This window comes from Eleutherodactylus coqui, chromosome 1 (genome assembly GCF_035609145.1).
Source record: "Eleutherodactylus coqui strain aEleCoq1 chromosome 1, aEleCoq1.hap1, whole genome shotgun sequence".
NCBI lineage: Eukaryota > Metazoa > Chordata > Amphibia > Anura > Eleutherodactylidae > Eleutherodactylus > Eleutherodactylus coqui.
Genome location: NC_089837.1, coordinates 534,179,027 through 534,194,988, shown reverse-complemented (window position 1 = coordinate 534,194,988; position 15,962 = coordinate 534,179,027). Strand labels below are relative to the sequence as shown.

Here is a 15,962-nt window from a genome sequence, read left to right as displayed (position 1 = left end):
CACCCTGGGTACCATCTATAAAAAACAACTCAAAATATGCATTGTTAACAAGGGCTTTCAGTTACTTTTTTAAAACTTAAATTTTCTTGTTGCATCACTGCTAGACAATCATGCTGATATTTTATTTCAAATAGATCAGAATCTTGTTGCAAAAAAATTTAAAAATTTAAAAATGGCTTGCAAAAAATTAAAAAATGGCTGATTTGCAATACCTGGATCACCTATGCCTTCTTCTCCCCCCCCCCCCCCCCCCTTTGAACCCGGGTACGCAATTGGAAGAAATAGTAGCCGGGTTCAAGTTAGTACAACATTGTAAAAAGATTTGATGGATGCAGATAAGGCCTGTAAGATGTTAGCACCAATAACAGAGACATGAGTTACATCAGGGCAGAATAATCTACAAACATGTATTAATATTTGAAATGTCAGATCCTTTAAGTGAATTCATTATTAGTCTGATCCTGCCTGCAATGTCTTATCAAATTTGAGAGAGGAAAAAAAGCAAAAAAAAAAACTTTTACTAGCTGCTCAAGATTCTCACCCCCTCCCTTGTTGAGAAGAGGGATGACCCACATTACGTACTTTTACATCATCTAGCTCCACCCCCTCGATATTGGCTCTGTGCGTCTTTTTTCAGAACTTCATTTAAGCTTAACAGTCTACACGTCCACATCTCAACCAAGCAAAGTCCCATGCATGGGGGGGGGAACTTTTGTCCCCAGTCATTACCTGCATCACACACTCACCACAGCCCGAACACGGGTCACTAACTCTCATCCATCCATTCGCTCAAGTCTGCTCCGTCACCCCCTATTGAAGGTGTACCAGTACATACAGATGCACAGACAAAAAAAGTTTGACAAACAAACATGCATCAGTTGACAAACATTGAGGTGAGTGCTATAATCTTATAAAGTACATGATTCTATTGAGATGAGATTGTGAATGAGCGCTATCTTTGACAAATTATGTGAAAAAATTTGCTGAGTGACTGAGACATTCTATCTTTCTTATGTACTGAAGCTATTATATGCTGTATTAAACGCTGAAGTATTTTAGAATGCGTGGGTATCTTTCAGCCCCCCTTGTGACCCTGAGCTTAGAGTGAATCTGAAAGCCCCCACCTTTTCAAAACATCTGTTATCTCTCTACGAATATGAAACACAGACTGAATAAGTTGTTTTAGTTTAACTATTGCCTGCATTTGAACTCATAATTAACACATATGCTGGGACCTTGCAACATTCATTTTCAACCCCTGTATAAGTAAGAATATATCTTAGAAATTGCTATATTTCCTGCCTTGTAAGACAGTATAATTAATTAAATTCATTTCAATTCATTTTAAGCAAGCAAAGATATTTTCCAGGGTCAGTATTTCATTTTCTCTCGCTTCGTTATCTCTTGACCTTGAAAACTAAACACAAGCTCGCAGCTTTATGTAAACAATCTTTCTCATCTAAAAGCAAGCTCAGTTAACTATTTGCACATACAGTATATACATATATACACACATATATCCACCTAGTATGGATTATACATATTATACACCTTTTCCTCTCTCTTTGCCAACAAATCACATGTTTTATAACCTTCTGCTCACCTTTGCTTGTTACTTCAGCACTTTCTAGCAACCCGTGGTCTTCCAAGGCACGCTTCTTCGTCCTAAAGACCTCCTCCCAGACACCATTCTTGTAATCTACCGTGCGGGTCGATGTCACACATTTTCATTAGAGTTTTCTTACAGTTTACAAATTCATCCGCATGGCGGCGGCCCATAAGGGGCTCTGTCTTCTTTAATAAGATCTTACGCATATTAGAACAACAACAACAATAATAATAACACGCTCCATAGAGTGCACCCCTCTTAATTCCGAATTGTCAGCCCCTTATATACCGGCAAAACAACCGAGGGTCCCTTCTCCTATGGAACCAGCCTCATAAAATGCATCTCTCTGAAATCAAATCGTTAGCCCCATATATAAGGCAAAACAACCGAGAGTCCCTTTTTCTATGAGACTTATCTCATAGAGTGCATCTCCTCCTCAGCTAAACCATTAACTAACTAAACTAAAATCGAGGGTCCCTTCTTCTATGAGACCTGTCTCATAGAGTGCATCTCCTCCTCAGCTAAACCATTAACTAACTAAACTAAAACCGAGGGTCCCTTCTTCTATGAGACAAAATGAAAAGTAAGAGGAAAAAAAATTCTGCAGATACAACAAACAATCTCCACTATTGTTAAAACACTACGGACTTCAAAGTACAAATAGACTACAGACTAGTTTCTGGGTGAGCGATTGGTGCGCATATCACGGTCAGTGGTCCATGACGGCAAACCCGAAGCCCACACGAGATACCGTGTAGAACTCTTAACCCAACCGTCCGTTCACAAACCACAGATAGTCAGTCCTGCTGCAAGACTCTCAGCGTAAGACACAACATAAATATATGCTGGTCTTACCTGGAGTTCTGTGAGTTGATCAGGCTCGGTTTGCAGCAGGACGGCTTCTCCGCGGCGTGGATCCAGGTGGAATGCGTTGTAGGCTCCGGTTTTGTCATCCCGGGTTTCGGCACCAAATTGTCAGGGTAATTCTAAGTACAGCACCAATCAGGCCCACCCCACTTGCCCCGTTGCCGGCGGTACAGAAGAAAACACCACACGGAGGTCTGGTATAGTTTCTCACACGGGGACATGGCTGCGCTCCTTTATTACAGATTACATGAGATCTTATACCCTTTTGTCCCATCACCAGGAATGGGTGATGGGCTCATTGGCTAAAATTCACAGCATAACCATATATGGGAAGTCCGGATTTCCGGCCTGAGACAGTGAAAGTTCAGATGCATAGTTGAACATCTTGATATGGCATACTTGGTCTCTAGCTTATGTACAGAAAATCACGTATTTAATTAACTCCAGTGCAAAGAATCACCCACTCAATTCTAAGAAAGCGGCTTAAGCATGCATTCTTCGTATCTCTTTCCTCCTCCACTTTAACCTTCATCCTTCGTCTGGTTCCTTTGGACATTCTTTCTCTGTTTTGCCTTGCAAAGCATCTTGGCATATCTGATATAAGGCGACGTATTAAGTTTTTTCATAGAGTTAGTACATATGAGAATGAAGTTAGTATACATATAAAAAGAAAGGCACATAACTATATCTATGTAAATGTATATATCCCAGTGTTTTCTTTTCTACCTACAAGGATATATATATATATGTATATATATATATATATATATATACATATATATATATATATGTATATACATATATATATATATATACACATATATATATATATATATATATATATATATATATATATATATATATATATATATATATATATATATATATATATATATCCTTCTCACTATAAGATGTCACTAAGTGCACAACTTCAGCGCACAGTCTGGTGATGTCCTCCAAGCAGCTAGGCCTGACTAATCCCAGCAATCTTCCTGCTCATAGTGATTCTTCACTCTTCCCAGAATGCACAGGGAATATGTAAATTATCTTCCTGGAGCTACAATCTCTGGTCTAGATTACATTCTGTAGATCTCTGTTTATAAACTACACTTTTAAAGTCACATTCCACTTGTGACGTTCTGTAGGTCACTTTCTGCAAATACTGGCCTGTAGGTCATGTCCTATAGATCACAGTTTACAGGCCGCCTTTTGTAGGTTAAGTTCTGTAGGTCACATTCTGTTTCTCATGGTCTGTAAGCCAGGTCCTGTAGACCAAGTTTTATAGGTCACTGTCAGTAGGAAAGGTTCTGAAAGGCATGTTCTACCTATGACGTTCTCTAGGTCATGTTCTATATATCATGATTTGCAGGCCACATTGCAGTCCCTTTTTAGATTCAGCACCACTGGAATTGATGTCCAGCTTGCAGCTCTCTATGATCTCAAGTCCTTCAGATCTCCAACCTGACTCCTGCAGCCAATGGGAAGTCATATACAACACTCCATAGAAAAATACTGAGGTGGTGTTCTTGCTGACACTTTGTATTCTGACCATTATGTCCACCACATTTGCTGCAGCCCATCCCATATAATGAGCTGTAGCAGTGTGAACATGACTTGTCCTAGGTGAGAAATATTCCTGCTCATAATATTTATCGGTGGCATTATTTTATGTGGACTTTTATTGTGTTTTCACTATAGTTTGACTTCTATGGCTGGATGCCCAATGGTCCCTCATCAATGAAGAGCCCCCCTCCCACAGCCAAAGGGGTCACAACACTGCAGACTATCCTGGATGCCCTGCCTGATGTCAATATCACCACCACAGCAGTGGTTATTGTGTGGCAGCTTAGCAAAGAACCCCAAGATCAGGTGAGTATTTGGAAGTGTTCTTAGATGACTGAATGTACAATTCAATACATCTTGTCTTTGATCTTATTTATTCTTCTGTCACAGAGACGTCTGGGATGTTACCCCGATGAGCATTTCACTGAGGAAACCCCACAAATATTCATTCTAGAATTCCAGGAGAAACTCTCTGAGATATCCAAGATCATTAATGAGAGGAACCAAACTAGAAGCTTACCGTATCCCTACCTGGACCCGAAGGTGATTGAGAACAGCATCTCCATCTAATGTTGATGCTCCCTCTTCCTCCTGAGACTTCATCCAACATGGCCTGGACTCACTTTGTGGCCACTTGTAGAAAAGTCCTGGGTGGAGTTGTGTTGATATGAGGAGGAAAATAAAATATTATGCTGATTCAAACGTTGTTCTACAGGACTATTCCATCCATCCAGTTGGCTCAGCGACACCCTGTAGGGTCTATTTTAGTATATATGAGGTAGCTACCATCAGAACCCATATAAAGGCTGTATAAGTAGTTCTGCTGTTAGGGGTCTGGGCAAAGGAGACCAAAAATTGGCCCATTTTGACCTGTGTGTGCAATTTTCTTTGTGCTGACCAGTAGGTGGTAGGTGAGAGCAGTTTTTTATTATATTAACCCCTTCCCGCTGCAGGGCGTAAGTTTACGTCCTGGCAGCCTGGTACTTCCCGCAACAGGACGTAAACTTACGTCCTGGAGATAGCGCGGGATCACATATGATCCCGCGCTATCCCGCAGCGGGAGCCCGCTGTCAGTCACAGCCGGCATCCCGCTGTTAACCCCTTCCCTGCCGCGATCTAAGCAGATCGCGGCAGGGAAAGAGTTCACAGAGGGAGCTGTGGGTGCACAAAGACTTCCCATCGTGGTGTTTTACTTATCTGGCACAAGTACACTGACTGATTTGGGCAGAAATGTGGGCCAAGGCCGAGGTCCTTGGCGGGGTGAAACACCCACAGCATAGGCGAGCCCAAGGAACTCAAAGACTTCCCATTGCGATGTTGAGCTATCTGACACCTACACAGAATGAAGTGTGTGGGGACCTATAGATTTCCCATAGCTATTTAACTCACGGCACCTTGGGTCACAGAAGGTGGAGGCTGGAACCGAGCCTGACCCAGGGCCCGCTCACGTACTTCCCACACAGATTATTGCGGGTCCTACCTCGGTCATGGTTTCTCAGCCTTATTATGCCACCTCATCCTCCTGCTTGGGGTCTGGGGATCAGCACTGGGCAACATGTATTTTCTCTCGTGTTACCATAGTTATCTGAAACACTGATTTAGGCCAAACAAACGGAGCATTACTGCATTAATGAGACGTTCACAGCTGCACTAGCATCCGAAAAGGATGTGAAAAGAACTGGTATGGAGGCGCAACACTCTAAGCTACTAGAAGATGTAGATCAAAGTCCAATGTGTGATGGTGAAAGCACTTCTTTTTTATTATTTTTTCAGAAATTAAAAACCAGCAATGGAATACGCGTTTCGGGGAAGAACCCCTTCGTCAGTTCGGCTGGATAGGACTGTGTGATAAGTACAAATAGATAATGGAGGAGTGATTAACAAAGAAAGGGGAGGAGAGGTAAATGTAAATTAACATGAGATTTATACAAAACAAATATCTGTTACAATAGGATGAAGACAATCCTGAGTAAAATACCCATCTTAAAAGTACCAATATGAGAGCGGATGGACTCAAAATCGTGTGGTTGCTTTCAGCTGAATGGGATGACTACAGAATTAAAATGCATGTACAGCCTATTGGGAAATATGATATGATTGCTACACCCAAGGGGGTGCATAAATAAATGTGTATATGTATGTAAAAATGAGAAGAAAAAAAATAAAATAATAAAAATAAAAAAAATAAAATAAAAAAAAATAATAATAAAAAAAAAAGGGAATCTATTGGAAAGCTACTTCAGAATGGTGTGCATTGGCAGCATTGGGTTCATGGTGTGGGATAAAGTTAGGAAGAAAAAAAAAGGGGGGGGGAAGGGACACCTTTATGTAACCAACAAAAATGAGAATAAAACTGATTAGAAATTGAGATAAGGGGCTCACCAACAGGATGCCTAGGGGTGACACGATTCCAAAGATGTATAGAATGTGTCAGAGGTCCTGAAAATGAAGAATTGTCAGATTAGGGAAGATGTATGGATAATATATGACAGAGGGTTCTAGCAGGGTAATTAAGTGCAGGGGGACAGTTAGATTGAACTGAGCACTGGAGGGATTTTTTTGCTCCTGATAAAGTCATACTAGGAAGGAAGGGGAAGGGGGGAGGGGGAGGGAAAGGAATTGATGTGTAAATCTAAGTTATAGGATAAAAGAGAAGTTTGCTTACCTGTGTGCAGGAGGACAGGGGAGAAAAAAAATGCTTTAACAAGGGAGCTGAGGACAAGTCAGGGGTATAAATACCTGAGAGAGAGGGCGGGAAAAATAATTCAATGTTGATAGGCTTGACTAAAAAGGGGGCGTGGTTACAGGGTGCATGGATGGAATAGGGAGTTGGGAGGGGGATTCATGTACAAGGTAATTCCTATTGTTTGGTTAGTAAAGGGAGGGAGGTGTGGAGTAAGAAGAGGACTATGCTGGGGGTAAATAAGGAAAAACTAAACAATGTATCTACAGTGACACCTATTGGAATGCAGCAATCCTGCAAATCAATGTTAATCTGGGGAAAGAAGGAAAGAGAGAGAGGGAAAAAAAATAAATGAATAAAATAAAATAAAAAAAAAATTAAAAAATAAAAAATAAACAAAATAAAAAAAAAATATATAAAACCCAATCAACTGTCAAAAATGCTTTCCAAACTCTCATTAAGGCCCATAGGTATAAGCGTGTTCAGTTTAAATATCCAAAATATTTCTCGTTTTCTCAGAATTTCAAATCTATTCCTTACATGGGCGGGTATTTGTTCTAAAACTGTTACAGAAAATACTTTAAAATCATTATTATGGACTGCGGTCCCATGCCTGGAGACACTATGGTTTGGATAGCTATTCTTGGTGTTTGATCTATGCTTGTTAATGCGACTTCTCAAGGTCTGGGTGGTGCGTCCAATATACTGAAGCTTGCAGGGACATTCTAGTAGATAGATTACATACGTAGATGAGCAGTTTAGAAATGATTTGATAGAAAATGTCTCTTTTGTCGTACAACTCGTAAAACTAGATCTTTTGTGGCAGATATTGTCACAACACATGCAGCCTCTCTTGCCGCATCGGAAACATCCAACTAATTTAGGAAAAAAGGTTCTCTCCTGTAATGGATGTGGTCTGCTGGTTCTAAGGTTACTGGGGGCTAAGGAGGTTTTGAGGGTGCGCGCTCTTCTGAACGTAATGCGTGGTTTAGGTGGTAAGTGACTGGAAAGGAATGGGTCCTGGAGCAATACTGGCCAATATTTTTCTAGTATTGTGCGCACCCGAGTATGACATGGGTTATAGGTGGTAATGAAATTATGGTGAAAGTCAGTGAGCTTTTCAGTAGGGATCTTAATGTCTCTAGGAGTGTCATGTTTAGCTCTATTAAAGGCTGTGTCCACCAATTTTTTAGGGTAATATTTTTGTTTGAATCTTTGTCTCAAAATCAAGCTCTGAGTACTGTAATCCTCGATCTTGGTACAGTTGCGCCTAATGCGTCTAAACTGACCGTATGGAATGTTGTTCTTCCATTTTCTGTAATGGGCGCTTCTAAAATCAAGAAAGCTATTTCCATCAACAGGTTTAAAATGAGTTTTAGTAATAATTCTCCCACTCTCATGGCCCAAAGTTAGGTCCAGGTAATCCACAGAAATAGGAGAGGTGACACCAGTGAAGGACAGGTTAAAATCATTCATATTGAGGTGATCCGTAAAGCAATTAAATTCTTCCCCTGACCCTTCCCAAATGAAAATAAGGTCATCAATGTACCGTTTATAAAAAATAATTTTCTTAGACCACATGTGTTCAGTATAGATGTATTGTCGTTCAAAATCCCCCACATATAAATTTGCGAAGCTTGGCGCAAATCGAGTACCCATAGCGGTCCCTTTTATCTGTTGGTATAATCCAGAATTAAATGCAAAAAAGTTATTCTTGAGTATGAAGGATATGGAATCGGTGATAAATTGTTTCTGTTTTTGTGGGATTGAGGGGTCCTCAGCAAGTATGGAAATGATGGTTGATATACCCCGATCGTGAGGGATATTGGAATACAGAGCAGAAACATCCAAGGTGGCCCACACATAAGCGGGTTTCCATTCTATTGGGGATAGTAATTTTATAAGTGATGGGGTATCCTTGAGGTGGGATCTCAGGCTTGTCACATATCCTTGGAGCAGGATATCTATATATTGAGATAAGTTTGAAGTAATAGAGTTTATGCCGGAGATTATGGGCCGCCCTGGGGGATTAATTGTGTCTTTATGGATTTTTGGCAAATGGTAAAAAATAGGAGTGCGAGGATGGCTAATAATGAGAAAATCCCTTTCTTTTTTATTGAGGATATTGCTATTGTATGCTGCCTGGATAAGATCAAGAAAATTCTTGTAGCAATCATATCATATTTCCCAATAGGCTGTACATGCATTTTAATTCTGTAGTCATCCCATTCAGCTGAAAGCAACCACACGATTTTGAGTCCATCCGCTCTCATATTGGTACTTTTAAGATTGGTATTTTACTCCGGATTGTCTTCATCCTATTGTAACAGATATTTGTTTTGTATAAATCTCATGTTAATTTACATGGACGGATGCTCATATTCTTTTATGTTTTTTGTCTCATATATATTTTATCACTATTCAGATCGATGTTTTCATCATATATTTATTGTTCTTATTGACACATTTGTGAGACTTCATTATGTATATGAATTTTGTTCTTTTTTTCCCCCTCTCCTCCCCTTTCTTTGTTAATCACTCCTCCATTATCTATTTGTACTTATCACACAGTCCTATCCAGCCGAACTGACGAAGGGGTTCTTCCCCGAAACGCGTATTCCATTGCTGGTTTTTAATTTCTGAAAAAATAATAAAAAAGAAGTGCTTTCACCATCACACATTGGACTTTGATCTACATCTTCTAGTAGCTTAGAGTGTTGCGCCTCCATACCAGTTCTTTTCACATCCTTTTCGCTACACTTACGCCCACACTGGTGGAGCGTCATCTGGTTGGCAGCACCTCCACCATTCAAAATACTCAATCATTGAAAACTCTTTGTACTCCATAAATATTCCACTACCCTCACTGGGTCTTGCTCCACCCTCCTTTTTCATTTCTTTTACTCGCACTAGCATCCGAGTCTGCTTTATGCCCACAAATAATGAGGGTGTGAGCTGAGGCCGAGGTGCCTGGCGGGGTGAAACTGCCTTGTTTGGGCGCTCTGATTTCTTTTTGAGTAAAACTTTCCTTGGGTTCCAGGGCCTTGCCTGTGCTGTGGGTGCACAAAGACTTCCCCGAGCACCCCTCTGTGTCTCGCCCAGAACTCGCGATGTCATCGCGAGAGCCCGGCCTGTCTCCATGGCAACAGGACGCCAGACACTGGCGTCCTGTATTGCCTATGCCTGAGATCGCTGTATAAGCGATAAGGCATGGCAGAGCAGTAGCTCTGCCATGCCTTATGACAGCGATCATCAGGGCAGTGGTTAAAGTCCCTCAGAGGGACACAAACAGTGTAAAAAAACAAAGATTAAAAAAATGAATTTAAAAAAATGTTAAAAAAGTTTAAAAAAACATTTTTTATGCTTTTTCTCAGATTAGCATAAAAAAAGGTAAAAAAAAAAATAAAACCCCACATATTTGGTATTGTCGCATCCATAACGACGCGTACAATAAGTTGCACATGCTTTTGACTGTGCACGGAAAAAAACGCAAAAAAAAAAAACGCTAAAAAACTGAGGCAAAATCCTAATTTTTAGTATTTTGCCTCACTAAAAATGCAATAAAAGTGATCAAAAAAGCCATATGTACCCCAAAATGGTACCAGTAAAAACTACAGCGCGTCTCGCAAAAAATAAGCCATCAAAGAGTGCCGTACATCAAAAAATAAAAAAGTTACAGGACTTTGAATGCAGCAATTTAGAATAGAAAAAAGATTTCCAAAAAAAAAGGGGTTTTATTGCAGAAAAGTGGGAAAACCTAAAAAAAATTAAAAAAAATCTATAGCAGAATTGATGCGTTTTCTGTCCCTGCTATCATAAAAAAAATTAAAAAAAAGTTTTACAATATAGTCTATGTACCCAAAAGTGGCGCCAATAAAAACTACAGTTCGCCACGCAAAAAACAAGCCCTTATACGGCCGCGTCGACGGAAAAATAAAAAAGTTATGACTTTTGATAAACGGAGAAGAAAATCCGCCAAAAATTGTTGCGTCCTTAAGCCCAAAATAGGCCGAGTCATGTCATTAGTGACCAAGCCTGTTTGCACCTTAATGACCCGGCCAAATTTTGGAAATCTGACATGTGTCACTTTAACATAGAATAGCTCCGTAAAGGTTTTGCAGATCCCACTGATTCTGACAGTGTTTTTTTGATACATATTGTACTTCATTTAGGTGGTGAAAATAGACCGATAGAATTTGTGTATATTTATTAAAAGCGCCAAAATTGGGAAAATTTCGAAAAATTATCGTTTTTTCACATTTTCAATTGTAATATATCAAATATGTACAAACATACTGTACACACTTTTGCTAAAATATATAATTCCATCTGTTTACTTTATTCTAGAAGCACATTTGAAAAAACTTTTATGTTTTTTAATCCTTTAGGAGACGCACAAATTTAACATTACTTTTCAGCATTTTGAGGAACACTTTGTGTTCCTGCCCCAAGGCAAGATTGGAAAGGCTCATAGGTGTCAGAATGATAGACACCCCTACAAATGACCCTTTTTTAAAAACTACACCCTTATTGTATTGACTGAGGGGGTCAGGGGGATTTTGACTCCACAGTTTTTTTCAGGAATTAATTCAATTTAGAGGACAAGAAGTAAAGTTTTATATTTTTGCAAATATGTCATTTTAAAGACATATTTTTTTCTATAGTGCAGATGAAAATGAGAATTTACACCCCAAAATGGATCCCCCTGTTTGTCCTGTGTTCAGAGACATACCGATTGTGGCCCTAATCTTATGTCGGTATGCACAACGGGGCCCAAACCGAAAAGAGCAGCCGGTGGTTTTCAGAGCAGACATTTTGCTTGAAGGCCTTTTAGGCCCCATTGCCCACTTGTAGAGTTCTTGAGTGGCCAAAACTATAGAGAACCCCCACAAATGACCCCATTTTGAAAACTAGACCCCTTTATGAATTTATCTAGGGGTGTACTGTGTACTTTAACCCTACAATTTTGGAATAAATCTAAGCAAAGCCGTAGGAAAAAATTACGATTTTCATTTTTTGGACAATTGTGTCAATTTAGAAACAGCTTTTTTTTGTACAGCACACATACGAATGAAGACTTTCATCCCAAAATGGATCCCCCTGTTTGTCCCGTGTTCAGAAACATACCCATTGTGGCCCTAATCTACTTACAGGACATATGGCCAGGCCTATAATGGTAGGAACACCCATTGGATTTCAGGACACAACTGAATAAATTCCAGGCCCCATTGCCCAATTGTACGGAATAAAAATTGACTCCCTAAAAATCCCCCCCACACACACACACTCTGCACCCTTTTTGTTGTTCCCCAAATCTTAGATAAAAGTAATAATGTGAGCTGTGTAGTATTTCTGAAGACGGGGGTAATTAGGGGGGCTGGTTGGGATGGGTACATGGGGCAATAACACCAGGTATCCCCCCTCCTCTCAGGTATGGGGTGCAAAGCTCTTTGAGGCTTTGCAAGCTTGATGAGGTGCGACGGTATCACACAGAAGGCGCTCAACAAGCTGCTCCGGGAACTGCAGGATGGCGAGCGTTCCCGGGGCTTCTTGTAAATTACGTATTACAGGTAGCGGTCTGAATAACGCCGGGCTCACACGGTTGCATGTGGGATCCACTTGTGGAGGCCAGCAGCAGATCCCAGCTGTGAGCTCGGCCGTGGCGCTGTGTATGGCCGCGTAATGTACTGTACATAACTGTATACTCACACAGGCGGTCATGCGCAGTACACCTTTTTTTTTGTTTGTGTTTCCTGCGCCATCACTTAGCGATGACGCGGGTACCCGCAGCCCGTACACAATGCAGTTACGTATGGGCTGTGGGTATATCCGTGACAATGGGCCTATGTTGTGGATATCAGCGGTAAAATAAAACCTGCTGCGTTCTCTTTTCTGCAAGTAGATTACGCAATTCCAACCCGCTAATGTGAGTGGAATTGTGTAATCCAATGCGATTGATCCGCGTATTACCACGGATCAGACGCATGCGGAATCCGTAATTCCTATCCGGTCATGTGAGACCGGCCTAAGGTAGATCGCTACCTTTTTATCCCGTGACCGGGGACCACTCACTGCTCCAGGCTCTTGGCGACTGCGGATTTTAAGTTTCCTGGGCTCCCCGCCTCCTGCGCATGTGTCCGGCATTTTGCCGGCGGTCGCATGTGCAGAATCCGAGAAGGTTCAAGGAGGAGGATCACGTCGGGGTTCAAATACGGAGGCCTCCGGTAAAAAGGGCGGTCTTTATGCCTGATAAACTTGTTTTCACATAAACATACATTGTTGCTTAGAGATGTTCTCTTGGATTGTACAACTTTTCACATTCCAATATTACATTCCATTGGCGGTTCCGGTTAGACAAGAGATGCAATTGGTAAATTTTGCTGAGTTGTACCGAGTTGTACAATATGCCCAGAAAATCCTGTTTAGCTGTGTCAAGAAGTGGTAGACAAATTCATATCCAGGCCTGAAGCCTTCACAGATGCAAAATAAAATCATATCCAGGCCTGAAGCCTTCACAGATGCCTTCACCAGGCTGACAAAAACATGTTACTTTAGTTTAACAAATAACTTTGGAGATGAAGTTGCTGTAGAAGCTTCCGGTAACAGTTAAGTAATACGCGGTTATTCAGAAACGTCAGACAACCTAACTGGATCTAAGGCCTCATGTCCACGGGCAAAGAAGAATTCAAATCCGCAGCGGATTTTAACTCTTCTCCTGCCCGCGGATCTGCATCCCATAGGGATGCATTGACCACCCGCGGGGTAGATAAATACCCGCGGATGGTCAATAAAAGTGATTTTAAAAAAAATAGAGCATGAAAAAATCTGGACCATGCTCCATTTTTGTGCGGGTCTCCCGCGGGGACGGCTCCCGCGGGCTTCTATTGAAGCCTACGGAAGCCGCCCGGATCCGCCGGAGACCAAAATCGGAATTTACTCACCTGCTCCGGATCTTCCCTTCACCGCTGCTTCATCTTCTCTCCGTCACAGCTGTATTTTTGTCCGCGGCGCAGGAGGGACCCGCTACGGATTCTACATGGAGAATCCGTAGCGGGCCTGACTTTCCCCGAGGACATGAGGCCTAACAGTATGCTTACCATGAGTGGGGGATGGTGCAATCTGTCATCACAGAGGTCAGTAACATGCTTCACTGTAGAACACATGGTAGCGCCACCCAACGTTTCACCCCAGCAATGCCGGTCACTGGCACGCAGTCCCAAAGTAACAGAAGTTTGTTCTATAACTTCACATTCGGCAGATGCATGTGTCTTCCTCTTCTGTTGGCTTGAACTCACATCGTTTAACTGGCAGGCCTGCGTTTATGTCTACCTTTTCCCAAGGGCTGACCTTACTTACTTATCTCCAGTGCCTTCAGTACCATAATGTAGGTGATGTGTCTTTGGATGCCTGTTGGGGATCCCCCGATTGGTAGAGGTGCAGGACGATGTGACTCCTTTATAACAATTTCTCTTGCTATAGTCCCTGCCGGTTAGTTCTCACAGTGACAACAATTCTGGTGCATTATGGAGCTGCTCTTCTCAAACACCGGCTGCCTCCTTTCTTGTTCCACTGTCCCTCTAAGAGGCACAGACTCTATAGGACACATATCTCACGGCTCCCCATCCGACTCCGCACTCCACACAAAGCAATGAAGCTGTATTTAGAACTGTCGTGATTGTAACATGTGAGGATGCAAGCAGGGTGGTCCCATGTTTAGGGAGCCCAGCAGCTGAAAGAAGTTTAGTTTGACTCAGAAGAGGTATTTCCATGACTGCAGGAGGGACCATGGCAGTAAGGGGACCCATAAGACCTCTGGTACCTGCACAAAAACATGTTGCAGATAGGGCGAAGCATTGTCACTACAATCTGGAACCATATGAACTGCACAAATGGTGGTTAGCTGCTGGTTTATTACTGGACTAGTAATGCTAACGGCTCCCACACACTGGCCTTAGCACTGCATTTTTTAACACAAATGTCAGTGGGACTTTCTAATGTTAAAAATACATCACAAGTTTGTACTCTGCGACTTTTGTGCGATGCGTTTTTTAACATTAGAAAGTCCCATTGACATTTGCGTTAACACAGCATTAAAAAACACACAAGTGTGCGGGAGCCCTAACTCTGTGGGGTATATTCAGTTGTTGCTTATATTGCTGTAACCATGTCTGCCCCTAATATGTTGCCTGGGCAGATCTGTGACCTCAAAAATCCACCCACATTTTAAGTACAACACACTAAGAAAATGCTTGTTATTAATTTGAGTCTGTTTGCAATGTACTTATCTGGCTGGTGAAGTATATAATTAATCATCTCATTTTAAAAATCATAATTCAATAGTATTTAAATAAGTACAATCAAATATATTAAATACACACGGGAGCTGTGACTATTTTGCATGGGAGCTCCCATGTTCTCTACATATAGGTGTATTCTCTCAGTGCAATCCTGTCTGTGCAGGGAGGGAAGGACATGAGCTTTGACTATAGTGAATGTTGGATCCTGTGTTATCTATATATAGTTATTGCCTCTCAAGGTAATCCTGTCTGTGCAGGGAGGGGTGGAGGTGAGCTGTGACTAAAGTGAATGTTGCATCATGTGTTATCTATATGAAGTTGTCTCCTCTCCGTGTTATCCTGCCTGCACAAGAGGGAGGAGGTGAGCTGTGACTATTGTGAATGGTGACTTCTGTGTTCTCTATATATAGGTGTCTCCTCTCAGTGTAATCATGTTTGTACAGGGAGGGGAGGAAGTGAGTTGTGTCTGTTGTGAATGTTAGGCCCTGTGTTATCTATTGTGACAACAGGAGGGTTATATATCATGCCAAACGGTCACTTCTCTTCTTTACTTGCACTTTATTCACACAATCTTTAACAGCAACATAAACGACTGGGTCTCCGGATAAAGAATGAATGATTGCAACAATAAAAGTCTCTTTTAAACATCCCTTCACAGTCCTTTTTAGAGTCCCCTCAGTACAGTCCTCCACAGGGTTGACCGCCAACAACAAGGGCAACCGCAACAACAAGTCCACTTGATTTGCACAGACCTGTGGATGTCCAGATCGCAGCTGGTCCTTAGTCAGTCGTGCCTTCAGACCCTTAGTCCCAGGGCAGGAGTACTTCAGGTGTCCTGCTGGAACCACGTAGTTCCTGATCCATAACGTCTCTCTACTGCATAGAACAGGAGCCACTGGTTAACTGCAGCCTGAATCTCCCAGGCATACACACACCTCTCCTA

At 41.6% G+C, this 15,962-nt stretch overlaps 1 protein-coding gene across 1 annotated transcript in view; it reads left to right on the top strand.

The window, feature by feature from the left end:
• LOC136607539 (polyunsaturated fatty acid lipoxygenase ALOX15B-like) overlaps window positions 1-4,705 on the top strand; it is a 123,871-nt gene extending 119,166 nt beyond the window's left edge. The window contains exons 13-14 of the mRNA XM_066589046.1: window positions 4,175-4,345; window positions 4,430-4,705. Coding sequence (XP_066445143.1) covers window positions 4,175-4,345; window positions 4,430-4,609 — 351 coding nt within the window. The 3' untranslated portion in view covers window positions 4,610-4,705. The remainder of the gene's footprint in view (window positions 1-4,174; window positions 4,346-4,429) is intronic.
• The last annotated feature ends 11,257 nt before the right edge of the window (window positions 4,706-15,962 follow it).